At 47.0% G+C, this 14,460-nt stretch overlaps 2 protein-coding genes across 5 annotated transcripts; both read left to right on the forward strand.

Moving 5' to 3' along the window:
* The first annotated feature begins 37 nt into the window (after positions 1-37).
* HACD2 (3-hydroxyacyl-CoA dehydratase 2) lies at positions 38-6,714 on the forward strand. The gene is made up of 8 exons (XM_072417872.1): positions 38-166; positions 1,340-1,457; positions 2,091-2,208; positions 2,285-2,303; positions 3,663-3,751; positions 4,119-4,240; positions 4,550-4,728; positions 5,556-6,714. The coding sequence occupies exons 2-8, from the start codon at positions 1,342-1,344 to the stop codon at positions 5,630-5,632; spliced, it is 720 nt and encodes a 239-aa protein (XP_072273973.1). The 5' UTR covers positions 38-166; positions 1,340-1,341; the 3' UTR covers positions 5,633-6,714.
* Positions 6,715-6,866: 152 nt separating this feature from the next.
* FAIM (Fas apoptotic inhibitory molecule) lies at positions 6,867-14,403 on the forward strand. 4 transcript variants are annotated; one of them, XM_072417874.1, is made up of 6 exons: positions 6,867-8,546; positions 9,760-9,810; positions 10,878-11,013; positions 12,241-12,469; positions 13,004-13,053; positions 13,253-14,403. In XM_072417874.1, exons 2-6 carry the CDS (start codon positions 9,767-9,769, stop codon positions 13,400-13,402), a joined length of 609 nt encoding a protein of 202 aa, XP_072273975.1. In that variant the 5' UTR covers positions 6,867-8,546; positions 9,760-9,766; the 3' UTR covers positions 13,403-14,403. The 4 variants fall into 4 exon arrangements, with proteins under 4 accessions (XP_072273975.1, XP_072273977.1, XP_072273976.1 ...); XM_072417876.1 differs by lacking the exon at positions 9,760-9,810; XM_072417873.1 differs by lacking the exon at positions 6,867-8,546 and having other exon boundaries at positions 9,211-9,810.
* Positions 14,404-14,460: the final 57 nt, after the last annotated feature.

Genomic DNA, 14,460 nt, shown 5'->3' on the forward strand with positions numbered 1-14,460 from the left:
ATACGCACTATGCGTAACCGTTGACGGATTCTTCACGCAAACTTGCTTACCCAGTCTAGTGCCCCGCCCCTTACACCTGATTAGGCCAATAAGGGAGGAGACTGGCTTAAAGACGCGGCCAGCAGGTTTGGGTGTTCCTGTAGAAGTGTGTGATACCTCTGGCTGGGTGAGAGCGGGGCCTGGGGAATAGAGGGAGGGGTAAATATTAATGACTGGGTGGCGGAGAAAGAGGGTATATGGAGGGGGATGGGGGGGATGTGAAAGGGGAGGAGTACTGGTGGGGGCAGTATGCTGGGGGGAGGTAGAGAAGGGCAATGGGGGGGGGGGAGGGAGGACGTGTGTGCGAAATCTTTAATTGAATTATAAGGGGGGAGAGTTATGTGTATTGGGGGGCTGCGGTCAGACCCCTGGTTAATACAAACAATGACCCTGGACGAGGAGATATCCTGCCCGAAGAGCTTACAATCTAAAAGGTCCCTGATAATGCTGTGTACCCTCTGACACTGATATGGGGAGGGGGCTGTGTTGATTTTAGGGGTCTTTTCCCCACCATGACATGAGCAGCTAGAGGACAGATTGTCTTCTGCACAGCTTGGGTGTAAATAGCATTAGTGGGCCTCTGACCCAGTCTAGCTATTCCCCTGTGACCCCAGTACAGAGCTGCCATGCTGACCCAATCTCTGTGGATCCATCAGACTCTTAGCATGGTGGGGGTGGGGGGTGTCCCAGCAAAAATCATTGCACATCATCTGCTTACTATGGGCAGTAGCAGCCAGATGTACCATTCCCTTCACTCTCCTATACCTCCCCCCAATGGTGTACCATATTGACAGTGCCACTCCCCCATTCTCAGCAGCCATTTATACCTTTCACCTTATAACACCAGCCCTGTACCATATATACAGCATCTCTTCCCTCCCCAGTGGCCATATTGATGCTGGTTCTTACTCTTCGGAGAGTCTGTATCATACGTGAGCGGTGATCGGATCATACGAGATGTGTGAGCGGTGTCTGTATCAGCTGTGTATGTGACCTCTGCCTGTACATTCTCAGCTTCTGTTATCAGCTCCTCTTTGCACTGTTCAGCATTCTCTCCTTATCTGTGCACTGTGTCCTCGGTGTCTGGCCATACTTCTCCATTCCCCCTGTACACATGTAAGATTTAGGTATGTTGGTATCTGTAGCGGTTTGACATTGACAAGGGGCCAAATCCAAGCAGATACACCCCCCCCCCCCCCTTATATTCTCTGTGTCTCGCTGGGTTTGCAGGCTGGACACATAGACAACCTGTGATGTGCAGATCCCATGGACATCCTCTGACCTTCTCTTCCTTCTACAGATATGGCTGGACCAACGTCGGGAAGATCAGCCGAAAATGGGGGCCACAAGAAGAGGCAGGGCCCCGGAGCCTTCGCTACAGCCTACCTGGTCATCTACAATGTCATCATGACAGCTGGGTATAGAAATATTTTTTCTGTGCTGAACCAAACTTGTGTGGTAACCTGTAGCAGCCACTGTATTTACCAAGTTCTATTAAATGTGAGGGGGGGTATTGTAGGTTAGTGAGGTTTGCATGGGGTCATTGCTCTGTATGCTGCATTATAGGGTAACTCTCTCTGTATACTGTCCCCCCCCCCCCCCATCCTCCATTCTACCTTCATCCACAAGATTACGTCTCCAGTTCTGTGGTATTCCCCAGCGCTATCCTAATATATGAAGATTCTGCAGGTGGCTTTACTACAATGATCTCTGATACCTCAGGAAGTTTATTGGACCTTTGTAGGGAGGCTGCTGCTTCCACACAGGTAGAAGGGTCCATTACTGCTGGCTGGGGTCAGGCTTTTCTATTCAAGTTGTGGCTGCTTTCCTGAAGAAAACTGATGAGACTTTGCCATGTTTTTGTTTGGAGAGATCTGCAATATATTTGGCTAATTTAACAAAAGATGAAATGGGCTTTTAATTTGGGTGCTAAGAACCAGCGTGGTGCCTGTGGTGGGGGCAGCGCAGTGGGGGCACTACATAGGATAAGTCGTGATCACATTCACACGATGCATTCTGTTGCTAGGTGATGCCTCATCTCTGTATTGCAGATGGTTGGTCATTGCTGTTGGGTTGGTGCGCACTTACCTTGCCAAAGGAAGTTACCACAACCTCTATTACTCAATAGAGCGCCCCCTGAAGTTCTTCCAGACCGGAGCTCTGTTAGAGGTGAGCAATGATTCTGTTCTGTATGGTGGTCATTCTCTGCAAACAAAGAAGCTGACTTTTATTCCTCTGATTTCAGATTGTGCACTGTGCGGTAGGTGAGTACAAAATCTTCCAACTTTGGGGTTGTCGGGATTTGTGAAATCGTCACCAACACATTAAGGCCACATACACTGCAGCATGTTGTACCAACCTGTCCATGTAGTGCCCATCGACCCCTGGAGATTTACTGCACACTTCATATTGGGTGTTATTTGCCAACAACATCATGTGACTGGGATGTTGCTTCCATACCCACCACAGCGGTGCAAACCCCTTCTGCCACCAGTACACTGGTTCTATGCCACTGCCCTCGGGCACACACGCTGTATTGTGACTTTGGTATTGTTAAACAGGATTTATATAGCACCAACAAATTATGCAGCGCTGTACATTAAATAGGGTTGCAAATGACGGACAGATACAGACAGTGACACAGGAGGAGTAGAAGATCCTGCCCAAAGAAGCCTACAATCTATGAGGTGTGGGAAGTAACACACAATAGTGGGGATATGTAATTGTGGGAAATAGTGAGGGTTTAATAGGACAGGTAGGTGAGGTTGATGGGTTTTAGCGGCCTTTAAAATAATCAGAAAGTAGGAACAAGCTGAATAGGAAGAGGAAGATCATTCCAGAGAGTTGAGTCCGCTCTAGAAAAGTCTTGGAGTCAAGTTTGTGATGAGGGTATGAGTGAGGAAGTCATTGGTAGGTCATTGGAGGAGCGAAGAGAGTGGCTAGGGGAGTATTTCTATCAGGTTAGAAAGGTAAGTGAGACAAGAACTGTGGAGGGATTTGAAGGCAAAGCGCATGAACTTGAATTTGATTCTAAGGTGAAATGGAAGGGAACTACAAAGAGATGCAGCAGAAGAGGAGCGGTGGGAAGGATGGATGTCTGGCTGCAGCATTCATAATAGATTGTAGAGGAGAGAGTCGGGTTAGTGAAATAGAAGAGAGGAGGATGTTACAGTAGTCTAGACGAGAGATAAGAGTATGTACAAGGAGTTTGGTGGTCTCTGGGGATAGGTAGGGTGGATTTTGGAGATGTTGTGCAGGTGAAAGTGACCTAAAATGTTCTGAATATGAGGGGTAAATGAGAGGGCAGAATCAAAGGTGACGCCAAGGCAACATGCCTGAGAGGAGGGACGAATAACCGTGTTATAACAGTTAGAAATATGTCAGGGGGAGATTTGGAATTTGAGGGGGGTAGGAAGTAAACTATAGTCTTCCGTAGCCTTTGTATTCTGTACACACAAGAAGGGCACTGCATGTTTTCAGTGCGTTGTATTGAGCTGCACTCTGCATTGACAACCTGAATCTAAAATCTCAGGGATTGGCGGTATTCATATTTTGTTCTCAGAATCTTTACATAAGAGTATCACAGACTTCATATTTCTAACATTCGCTCTTCTCTCTCCCAGGGATTGTTCCCTCCTCTGTGGTCCTGACTGCCTTCCAGGTGATGTCCCGAGTCTTCCTGACGTGGGCTGTCACACACAGCGTCCGGGAGGTGCGTTTCATCCAAATATCAGCTGGTAATGTATGGTTGGGTCTGGGATAGGCGGAGGTTTTGGTTCAGGATGATGATTTATGGTAATGCCAACACTTTATACACGGAGAAGGATGGAATTCTGTCAGGTGATATTTCTACCCCCCCCCCATCCTATGAATAATGCCTTAATATTTCTCCCAGGAGCTCCATTCCCTAATGAAAGCAATGGAAGGGGTGGGCATCTTCTATAATCTATACTAATAATTATTTATCTATCAGATGTGGAATAAACAACTTCCCATATAATAAAACTGATATTTGTCAGCTGATCCCAGTCCTGGGACTGGGTTATGTAAATGGTAACATTTCTGTTATTTGATCGCAGGTTCAGGATGAGGACTCGGTGTTGCTGTTTGTCGTAGCATGGACAATCACTGAAATAATACGATACTCGTTTTATACCTTCAGCCTCCTCAACCATCTCCCTTACATCATCAAATGGGCCAGGTGAGCAGGGGCAGACATAGAATCATGTATAAAGATCTTTGTTTCACACAAGCAATATAATTTGTTTCTAAAAACTTCTGATTTGCTGCTGGTAGCATACTTTTTCTTATTTATGAAAGGCAGACCGACCTTATGTAACATTGAGTTTAAACTGTGTGCTTTGCTCCCCGGTCTTCTTACCCTGCAGCTGTAAGTTAGCATTGTAGGTTAATAGGTTGGCACAGACCGTTCATATTGCAGACACAGGTTAATGATAATGACTTTATTCTCATGGGAGATTTATGCAGAGCTGTGTTGATTGTCTGACAGGTACACATTATTCATCGTACTCTACCCCATGGGGGTGGCAGGAGAGCTGCTGACCATCTATGCTGCACTGCCATACGTCAAGCAGACTGGACTCTACTCTATCAGTTTGCCCAACAGCTACAACTTCTCCTTTGACTACTACACCTTCCTCATCCTAGTCATGGTGTCCTACATTCCCCGTGAGTATTTGTCATCACATTATATCTGCACAGTAAGATTCAGCGCCTCACCCCAATATTCATTTAAAGCAGACCTATCATTAAAATGTTAACTTTACAAAAAAAGAGCAGAAAACCCATTTATGTAAAGTAAAAATTTTATTTTATTTATTTATTTTTTTTTTTTAAGCGCTACAGATGCAATATTCACTTCCCTGGCCCTTGTGTTATTATAGGAGGGAGTAATATCATATTGGCCGATGGTACCAGTCTAGGGAGGGATTGGGCTCCCATGCTGACGCTTCCCCAGTGCCTGCAGTTCTTCATCAGACATGAAAACATTTATTGGGGGAAGAACCAATGTTCCTTTATCAACCAATCAGAATTCCTTGTTTAATTCACTCATCGTTGTGCTGATGTAGATATTTATGTTGTGTAAATTGTCATCACATTGGCAGCACATGTTTAATATTTGATGTTTCCTCGGTCAGGCTGTTACTAATTATGTCCAATGATCAGGAAACTGGAAAATCCATTCCTGACATCATGTTAGCTGGGCATTTCCAGATGGGCCATTCCCAGTCCTATCACCTCAGTACGCTGCTCCGTCCTGAGTTTGGGGTCTTCTCGGGGTTGTTTTAGGGGTGAAGCTGACATGGTAGGTGGGGTAGACACCCTGTTCCATGACATTGGAACAAATATTCATATTAGGCAGCCCATATTCCATCTGATTTGTCTTTGTGGTGTATAGGCAGAGCCATGGCTATCATTGGGTGTATGTGATTGGATGGATGCCATTGACTGCTGGTTGGTTCTCTTCTTGCTGATAAAGATTTTTTTCCTTTCAGTTTTCCCGCAGCTGTACTTTCACATGCTTCACCAGCGGAGGAAAGTTCTGTACGCCGATCGCAAGAAAACAGAATAACCTTCATCGTGTCCACTTTCTCTTTAATCCTTTTTTTTTTTTTTTTTTTTAATTTTTTTCCCACAATTTTTAGAAACCCAAATGCTGCAGACTTTTTGAGTCCTCCCTTTCCTATGAACATAACAGGATGAGGTAAAACTATTGCAGGAATGAATTGACTGTTTACATACTAACACGGCTGCTGTGCCAGCATGCACTGCAAGAGACTCTGCAATCTGCTGCCTTCTTTTTGTAATCTTTTCTGCATTTCTTACTAAATGCTCCAGCTGGGCCTTGCGCCCCGCGCTCCTGCATGCCGCTCTTGTATGTAAGTGCCAGGGCTGAGCGTTGAGAACACTGCGCCAAGTCAACTCCATTCTCTAGTTTTTATGTAGTAATATCGGAGGCAACGCACCTGCTAGAGTTCTGTGGAGTGTTCCTATCAGTCAGTGTGGGTCTAATTAGTAGAATAACCATTTTCTTTATGTTGTGAATTTGCCCCATTTTGTTGTAGTTGTTCAATTTTTCCTTTTTGAAATGGCCACTGATTTATGAAGTTGTCATCGCTGAAGGACTGCAATGTGATTAATTATATGACCTTCGTATGAGCTGATTCAGTACGCTACAAAATGATCCAAAAATTGTGTATAAATCAGTTTGTATTGTGATGAATTTTATAACGACTGCTTTCAATGAATGGGATCTGCCAGAACAAACCATTCCTTAGCCAGGGTTTGACCCGAAAAGCTGCTCTGCTAGATCGGCCAATCAGAAGCCAGGGGATGACCCTAAAAGCCCTTGTTAGAAAAGCCAATCAGAAGTCAGGGGATGACCCTATGAGCAGAGAACAGAGGTGCTATATTAAAGCAGCCAAGCCAAAGCTGGCTTTCATTTCTAGGACTTCAGCCAACAGCTGCTCTTGATTAAAGTGTATTTCTATATCCAGCCCAGCGGGCTGCCAGTCCGGTGTGTGTCATGTGACTTGCCATTTATGCCAGTTTGTGCCATCTTGGCAGGGAGAGTTGTCATTGTTGTGTAATGAGTAGAGAATTCTGCATGAAGCCGCTTCTAATAAAACTCAGCTGTGTCTGATGTGACTAAAATCTCAGTTCTGTGTTACTAAATGGAAGCTGAAATTAAGAAATGACAATTGCTGTGTTATGGGGGAGAAATGGTGATTTGTGCTTAAACATTCCCCTGAAAAATGTCAATGTCTCCATTTATTCTAGATGTACAACCTGTGCCACCATAGCTGTGTATCAGGTGCCTTTCTGTGCCCATACCTGTATATCGGGTGACTTCATGTGTCTAGGCACTCCTGTATCCTCATAGCTATTTTTCTGCAGTGTGGGGGTCATAGCAGGCTGTGTCCCCAGGTATAGGGGGAGATTTGGTGTTATCACTGCTGTGCTGTACTGTTCCCTTTGTGGGAGGGGAAGCTGCACCTGAGGTCTTGCAGTGTGAGGATCTGCCTGCTTCATCCATTCTGTGAACTGCGCTTCCTCCTCCTCCTCCTCCTCTGTCATTACCCCACCAGACATAAGGGGGCAACCTGGGACATCAGTGCTGCTTGAGGGTGAAGGTGGTAATGGTCACCTGCAGAGACCCTGATAACTACCCGTTTCTTTTTTCTGTGTCTGATGTCAAATCATTTCCACTTTCCATATCTGACCGTTCAGCATTGTTGGGTGGAGACAATAAAAGTGAAGCTGCTGATTCTTCTGTAACTGCTCAGCCAACCCTGGGATTCACCACCACATTCCTTGGGTTAGCTTTGCTCTGTCATATATGATTGGGTTGATCTGCTGTGCAGAGAGAGAGAGGTGACTGAGAACTGAGAACTACAGGACTGGCTGAACAGAACCAAAGGTTCCATGGCTGATCTGAAGACCAGATGGTGCAGTGTATGGGAAGGGGAAGATTCCTGATCAGTTTACATGATGAGATAAAGCGTTCTGGCATCTCTGACTCCCAACTCCCCACCAATGGCAGCTGCCTGGCCCATGGGGCTGTAATGATTATTTGCTTTCACTTTTGCTAGTAACACACAGAGGTGGCAACACTCCTGCACTCCATGGGTAGCCAAGGTTGTCACCCCAGGATGGGACTCTGGCACTCTAACTGGCCTCTCGTCCATAATATAGATCTGGGAGGAGGTTCTGTAGTCCTCAGAGATGGAACAATGAGTAAAGGTTTAAAAACGCTGCACCCAGAAAATCGCAGATCATTCTGGAATCTTCTCTGTGATTTCACTTTGTGTTCTAGCTGCTCTGTGGGACCCCCAAACAATTCTCAGGAATATCGATAGGGCTTCATGTTCATGGGGGGTCACGCTGCCTATGCACAGCTCCGCGTGGGTCATAAAACGTGACACGCTGGGCTCTCACAACATAAAACCAGGGGCTTCTGGGCTGAACTACACAACACCTCCCCCTCCTCTGTATAATAAGGGTTCACTGAGATACCTAGAAACCGATAGGAGGTAGCAAAGAGCAGAAGAAGTTATCAGCGCACATGATTTCTGGCAGGATCAACAAGGCCTTTCTGTTTTTGCAAAAAATATTTTTAGCAGCTGCTCCATCTGATGCCTGGAGGCTGCAAATAACATCGTCCCAACACTGAGAACCAGCTGATTCTATAATATAAAGCAATTCTGACGGCCACCGTCCGGACTCCAATAAGCTGCAAGAACAGAGAGGAAAAATCCTCTAAATCCCAATTCTGACCCCATACAGAGCCCAGGTGCCTGACTCTGCCTACCGCATGTGACTAGGCACCGCCCATTGAATGCGCGACATCACGCAAAGCGATCAGTGTGCACTGGGCGGGGCTATAAACAGGAAGACGGGGCGGGGTCACGTAAACTCAGGTCACCTGGAGACTGTTGCCCGGGCAGCGGGGCCGCGTCACACCAACTTCCTGCTGGGAGAATCAGGTGAGAGCCGGAAAACGGGGTGGGTGTTATCGTCAGCACTTACCGTACGCTACTTACCTTCCACACTGTATGGCCATATCCATTCTCATTCACCGTATATGGCCCTGTAGATTCATCCTCATCCCTACATGCACCCTAATATTTACCCTTATCCCCCCACACTGCACATACACTCTAATATTCATCCCTATTCCCCACAAAGTGCACATACACCCCGATATTCACCCCTCATCCACTGCACATACACCTTAATATTCATCCTTATCCCCCATAAACTGCACATACACCCTAATATTCATCTTTATTCCCCACATGCTGCACATACACCCTTATATTCATCCTTATTCCCCACACGCTGCACATACACCCTGATATTCACCCTTCATTCCCCATACGCTGCACATACACCCTAATATTTATCCCTCATGCACTACACATACACCTTAAAATTCACCCTTATGTCCCATAGACTGCACATACACTCTGGTATTCACCCTCATCCCCCATACACTGCACATAAACCCCAATAATCATCCCTATATTTGGTGTATATGTCCCCTATATATTCAACCCCTCCTCCACACCCCAAATATACACAATGCACCCTACCATATTGCACCATAGATGCCCCATACAGGGGAGGGGTGGAAGCCTTTGGCAAGGGGGGGGGGGGGGTGAAACAACTTACCCCCGTTCTGTCCAATCAAATTTAGGGAGATTTCTGTGGGTGTAAGTGATATAATGGCCCCATCCCTTAAATATCCAAGCAGGCAGACGATGGGAATATTAAAGTGCCGTGACAATGGCACTGCCTGGTTCACCCCATTTATACTCCGATAAATCTGGGGGTTCAGTTTAGGCCCCAAATCTGGTTGTTTTATTTCTGGATAGAGTTAAAAGAGGAAAGTGTTAGAGCCTCTGCCAGGGGTCATCTTGTCCTGCCAGTAACCTATATAAGGGCTCCACCTACTGGCAATGATAATTATCTGCGCTGTATATGACCACTACAAACCAAAATATTTTATGGGAGTCACACCAGAGGCAAAACCCCCAACATGGCAACCCAGACAGAAACAGACCTGGCAGAATATAGAGGGGTTGCCCCACATCTCAGCTGTCATTGATGCATTGTGTCACATAATCCCTCTCATGCTACCATCATCCCTGCAGTCTGTATGATGCCATTTTCTCTCTCTTGTGCTGCGGATTGGAGGGGAGGAATGGCCGCCCACCAGGAGGCGACGGTGTACGATGATGAAGTCAGGTAATGTGTCGCCCCCAGAGGAAGGGACCCTCATTTTGTACAGCCTCCATTCTGCCACTCCCCTCTGCCCTCCCCTTCATCATTTCTGGCCCTCCCCTTCATTTCTGGCCCTCCCCTTCATCATTTCTGGCCCTCCCCTTCATCATTTCTGGCCCTCCCCTTCATCATTCCTGGCCCTCCCCTTCATCATTCCTGCCCCCCTGGCCCTCCCCTTCATCAATTCAGCCCTCCTGCCTCCCTCTTCATAAATTCTGCTCACCACCCTTTGCCTAAGTCTTGCACAGTGGTACCGGCTTCTCTGACTCTGACTGATTTTAGTGCACACTGGGAGCCTGTCACAGTGTACTTTAGAAGCTGCAGGAACTCAGAGCACGCCTCCTTTCCTGTCTGAAGGGCATCCATCATCATCTAGCTTTTATCTCCTGTGCGTCATAATAGAGGCTCAGTATCACATGTGGGTGTTATCCAGGGTGGTATTTATGCAAATTCAGTTTGCCTGGCAATGCCCACTCCTCCAGACTGACTCCACCCATTAAAGCATTGTGGTATTTTTGTAACTCCGCTGCTTCTATCAGGGCCGATGGCAGGTATGGTATCAGGGAGCTAAGTACACCACCTACCAGCCCCTCCCACCAGCCATGATCTGCACTGCATAGACCAGCACAGACACCCAGTGATGACCCCTCTAGGTATAATAAATGGAAAGGTTTTAGAGAACGATGTGATTGGTGCGTTATTGGGAAGGTGAAGACTGACCTGCACTTCATTGTGCTTTGCATCCCCCATTATATGGTCTTGATCACTTACCTCCTAGGTGAATCCTATGATATAACGATTTACCTCCTGGGTGAATCCTGTGAAAAAATGACTTGCCTCCCGTCCCATCCTCTGATATAACGACTTACCTCCCATCCTCTATATAACCACTTACACCCCCCCGTCCTGCACTCTGCGTCTCTCCCTCTGCAGACCTCTAATCTGAGCTCCTCTAATCCCGGCATTTATTAACCTGTCCCCGGTAATCTGGCCTCTCCTGTACATCATGTGACCTCTTCGTCTCCCTACAGATCACGCTACGGCCGACTGGAGAAAATGACCGACCTGGTGGCAGTTTGGGAAGTCGCCCTCAGCGATGGAATCCATAAAATCGAGTTTGAACACGGCACAACGTCGGGGAAGAGAGTGGTGTACGTGGACGGGAAGGTAACAACATCATTGATTGTGATTGGCTGTGACTGATCACGTCACCTCATAGATTATTTGTGTGTGAACTAATGAGGTAGGTTATGATGAGTTTAGCCACAAAACCTCCGACATGCTAGCAGCACAAGGTATGTACACGTGTCACCAGGAAGGGGCTTTAATATTTATATTGTCATAGTGGCAGCTTTCTGGCCAATCCTACTTCTAGATCTGTTTGTAATCCGCCCACAATTTGTTCCATTGTACCAATTGTACAGCACTATGTGATATGCTGGTACTTTACAGATGAAGGGTAACAATTGTAATATGGAATAAATGGATTCTACATCTGTGATTGGTCAATGAGCATAAAGGAATGATTTGATAAGCTCCGCCCACTATCCTACACTGTGTACTGACCCCTTCTATTTTGGGGTTTGTGGGATCTGTAGACACCTTCTCTTTAATGTAGCCCCCTCTGTGTCTAACACAATGTAACTGAACTGTCAGAAGTCGAAAAACATCTCTGCAGTAACATTCACCCAGCTTGGATCAACATGGAGTATGTTCTCACTCCAATCGTTCAGAATAATTCATTATTGTTAATGTCTTGCACAGGATCATTCTCCTGCATATCCCCAGAGACCGCCATCCTCTCCAGCAGCACCCCTGCTCCTGTAATTGTGCTGACATCACGGCTCTCTGATGTGGGAGGTCCATGAAATTCCTCGTCTACCCTGCCAACTGAGGGACCCCCACTACTGCTCAGGGTGGTTGTTGGCTGTGGGTGGAGGCAGAGCCAAATAAGTAACTGTGCTATGTAGACACACCTCCCAACAATTCTGCCCCTATCACTGCAGTGCATCATGGGACTTGCTCCATAGGATAAAAACATGTGACCCCAGGCACCCCAGTGTCCTCTCCTTCCTTCAGGCAGATTACTGACAGTGATGGAATTACAGGGCGGAAGAATTTCTTGTGTTTCTGTAGGTTGGGTAAAGGAAATGGGGAAAGAAAAATGTGATGAATCCGGAGTTCTGCTTTAATAATGCAGCCAATTGGTTTAGAAGATAGTTTGTATACCGGCCCCGCTGACTTCCCCTCCTCCTGATGATTGGTGGGGAGTATGCTGTGTCCTCACATATCCAGTACTGTACCTTGTGTGATGTCACAGTGTCGGGGAGGCGATGATGATGATGATGATGATGATGACGCACAGCCATTGTTTGTTCTCTCTCCGGGTGACAGGAAATCATTCGCAAGGATTGGATGTTTAAGCTGGTGGGGAAGGAGACCTTTCCTGTCGGAGCTTCCCAGACCAAAGCTACGATTAACATTGACGCCGTTAGTGGCTTCGCCTATGAGTACACGCTGGAGGTGAACGGCAAAAGTCTAAAGAAGTACATGGAGAATCGCTCCAAGACCACCAACACCTGGCTGCTGCACCTGGACGGGGAGGACTGTAGGGTGGTGCTGGGTGAGTTTAATGTGGGGTCACCTGTATGTGCCTCCTTACCTAATCGTGCTCCACCCCTGAGGAGTACAGATCACACTCCAGCCCCCCACCTCCAAAAGCAGTACAGATTCACAACCCCAAGGTTTGCCACATTGTGAGGTGTACAGATTCCACTTTAGCCCCCCCCCCCCGTCACCTTCCCAAAGCAGTGAAGATGCCACTTCACAACCAAAACTCCCCTCCCCCAAGAGGACAGATCCCACTCCAGCCCCAAGTACAGATCCTGCGCCAGACCCCCCCCCCCCCCCCCCCCCCCAAGAAAAAGCAGTACTGATCCAACATCACAACCCCAACTGCCCCTTCTCCGAGTAGTACGAACCCCACTTCAGTCCCCCCCAAAGCAGTACAGATCCCAGGTCCAAACCCCAATTACCCTCCTCCAAGTAGTACAGATCCGGCTCCACATCGCCCCCCTGAGGTGTACAGATCCCGCCCCCTGTATTATCGCAGGTTGTGTTAGGTTAGATTATAATTGATGTTTGTTTCGTGTTGCAGAGAAGGACACGATGGATGTTTGGTGTAATGGGAAGAACATGGAGACAGCGGTAGGTGGGCAGACCGGTCTTGTGACACTGATTCCTTTATTTATTAGTGTGCTTAGGGTGAATCTAGGATCAGTGCAAAGAATGGGGTGGGGGGTGCACAGCCTTTCCTATAGTGATCTCAAGTAATGAATTACCTCCTAAATCTGCCCTCCATCCTCTTCCCTTCTGATGGTTCTGTTATTCCTCTGTTGTCCTGCAGGGGGAGTTTGTAGAAGATGGGACGGAGACGCATTTCACCATCGGCAATCACGATTGCTGCATCAAGGCGGTGAGCAGTGGCAAGCGGCGGGAGGGGATCATCCACACACTGATTGTAGACGATTGTGAAATTCCGGAAAGCACAGAATAATTCTGCCACTGCCAACCTCCAGATTATAATCAGGGACTCGGACCTACCTTGTCCGGATAGTTTTCATGTTTAACCCTTTACCTGCAACTCACAGACTGTAGTGCTGGTTAGTGTTGAATCCTTCCTATGGTGTGTGAACACATCAATAGGGTGCTGACCAATCATGGAGTTGTCCTGGGGTCACATGATCTGATCCCGTACCCCACAGCACACTTTCGTACCCCTTTACAGATCAGACTTACCATTTGTGTTCATTGTTAAAGCTGAACTCCAGTCCCTGTACAACAAAACTAAAACTGGGAGAAGCAGCACAAGGAGCCAATCAGTGCTACAAATGGTCACAGATAGAGATGTGTGCTGCTTCTTACTTCACTGTCCATTCAGTGAGAGAGAAGACTGGTAAGTGCAGCACTGTGGTCATCAGATAAAACCGACCCCAAAGGGGTTTCACATTAACCTAGAGTTCAGCTTTAATTTCAGGTTATAAAGTTGCAGATTTGTGACTGTCACATTTTGTGGTTCCGATTCCCCGTTCTCATGTTGGGTTTCCTGCCATCTTGGGGGGGAGTCATGACACCGATCCTTATAAGTGGGCCAATCTGTGGGGGTGCCAGGGCTCTGCCATAGGGGAGCCGATGATATTTATTACTGTCGCCATCCCCAGGACAACGCGTGTAGGGTTTGGGCTGCGGGCGATGATTTCTGTGGGGGAGGGGTGCACATCAGCAGCAATAACACAACCTGTGCCTGTTGAACCCCAAATTCCCATCGTGCCCCCTCCACGTGAAGCTCCTTATTGGACACCTGGTTGGTCACACACACACCACAGCTGTGTTCATATGGAGTGCTATTGTGCAGGCTCCTGGTGATGGGAGGCATCCAATAGATTTCATGTTCTATGATGTAAATATTTCACAGATTTTGTTGACTTTTTTTACTTTTATTCTTCCGGTGACTTCGCTCATTTGTGTTGCTGCTAACAATAAACTCAATTTAAATAATTTCTCTTTTTATCAATGTATTCCATCGTCTATACCAGCCTCTAACAATGACAGGAA

Source organism: Pyxicephalus adspersus, chromosome 7 (assembly GCF_032062135.1).
Source record: "Pyxicephalus adspersus chromosome 7, UCB_Pads_2.0, whole genome shotgun sequence".
Classification (NCBI taxonomy): Eukaryota; Metazoa; Chordata; class Amphibia; order Anura; family Pyxicephalidae; genus Pyxicephalus; species Pyxicephalus adspersus.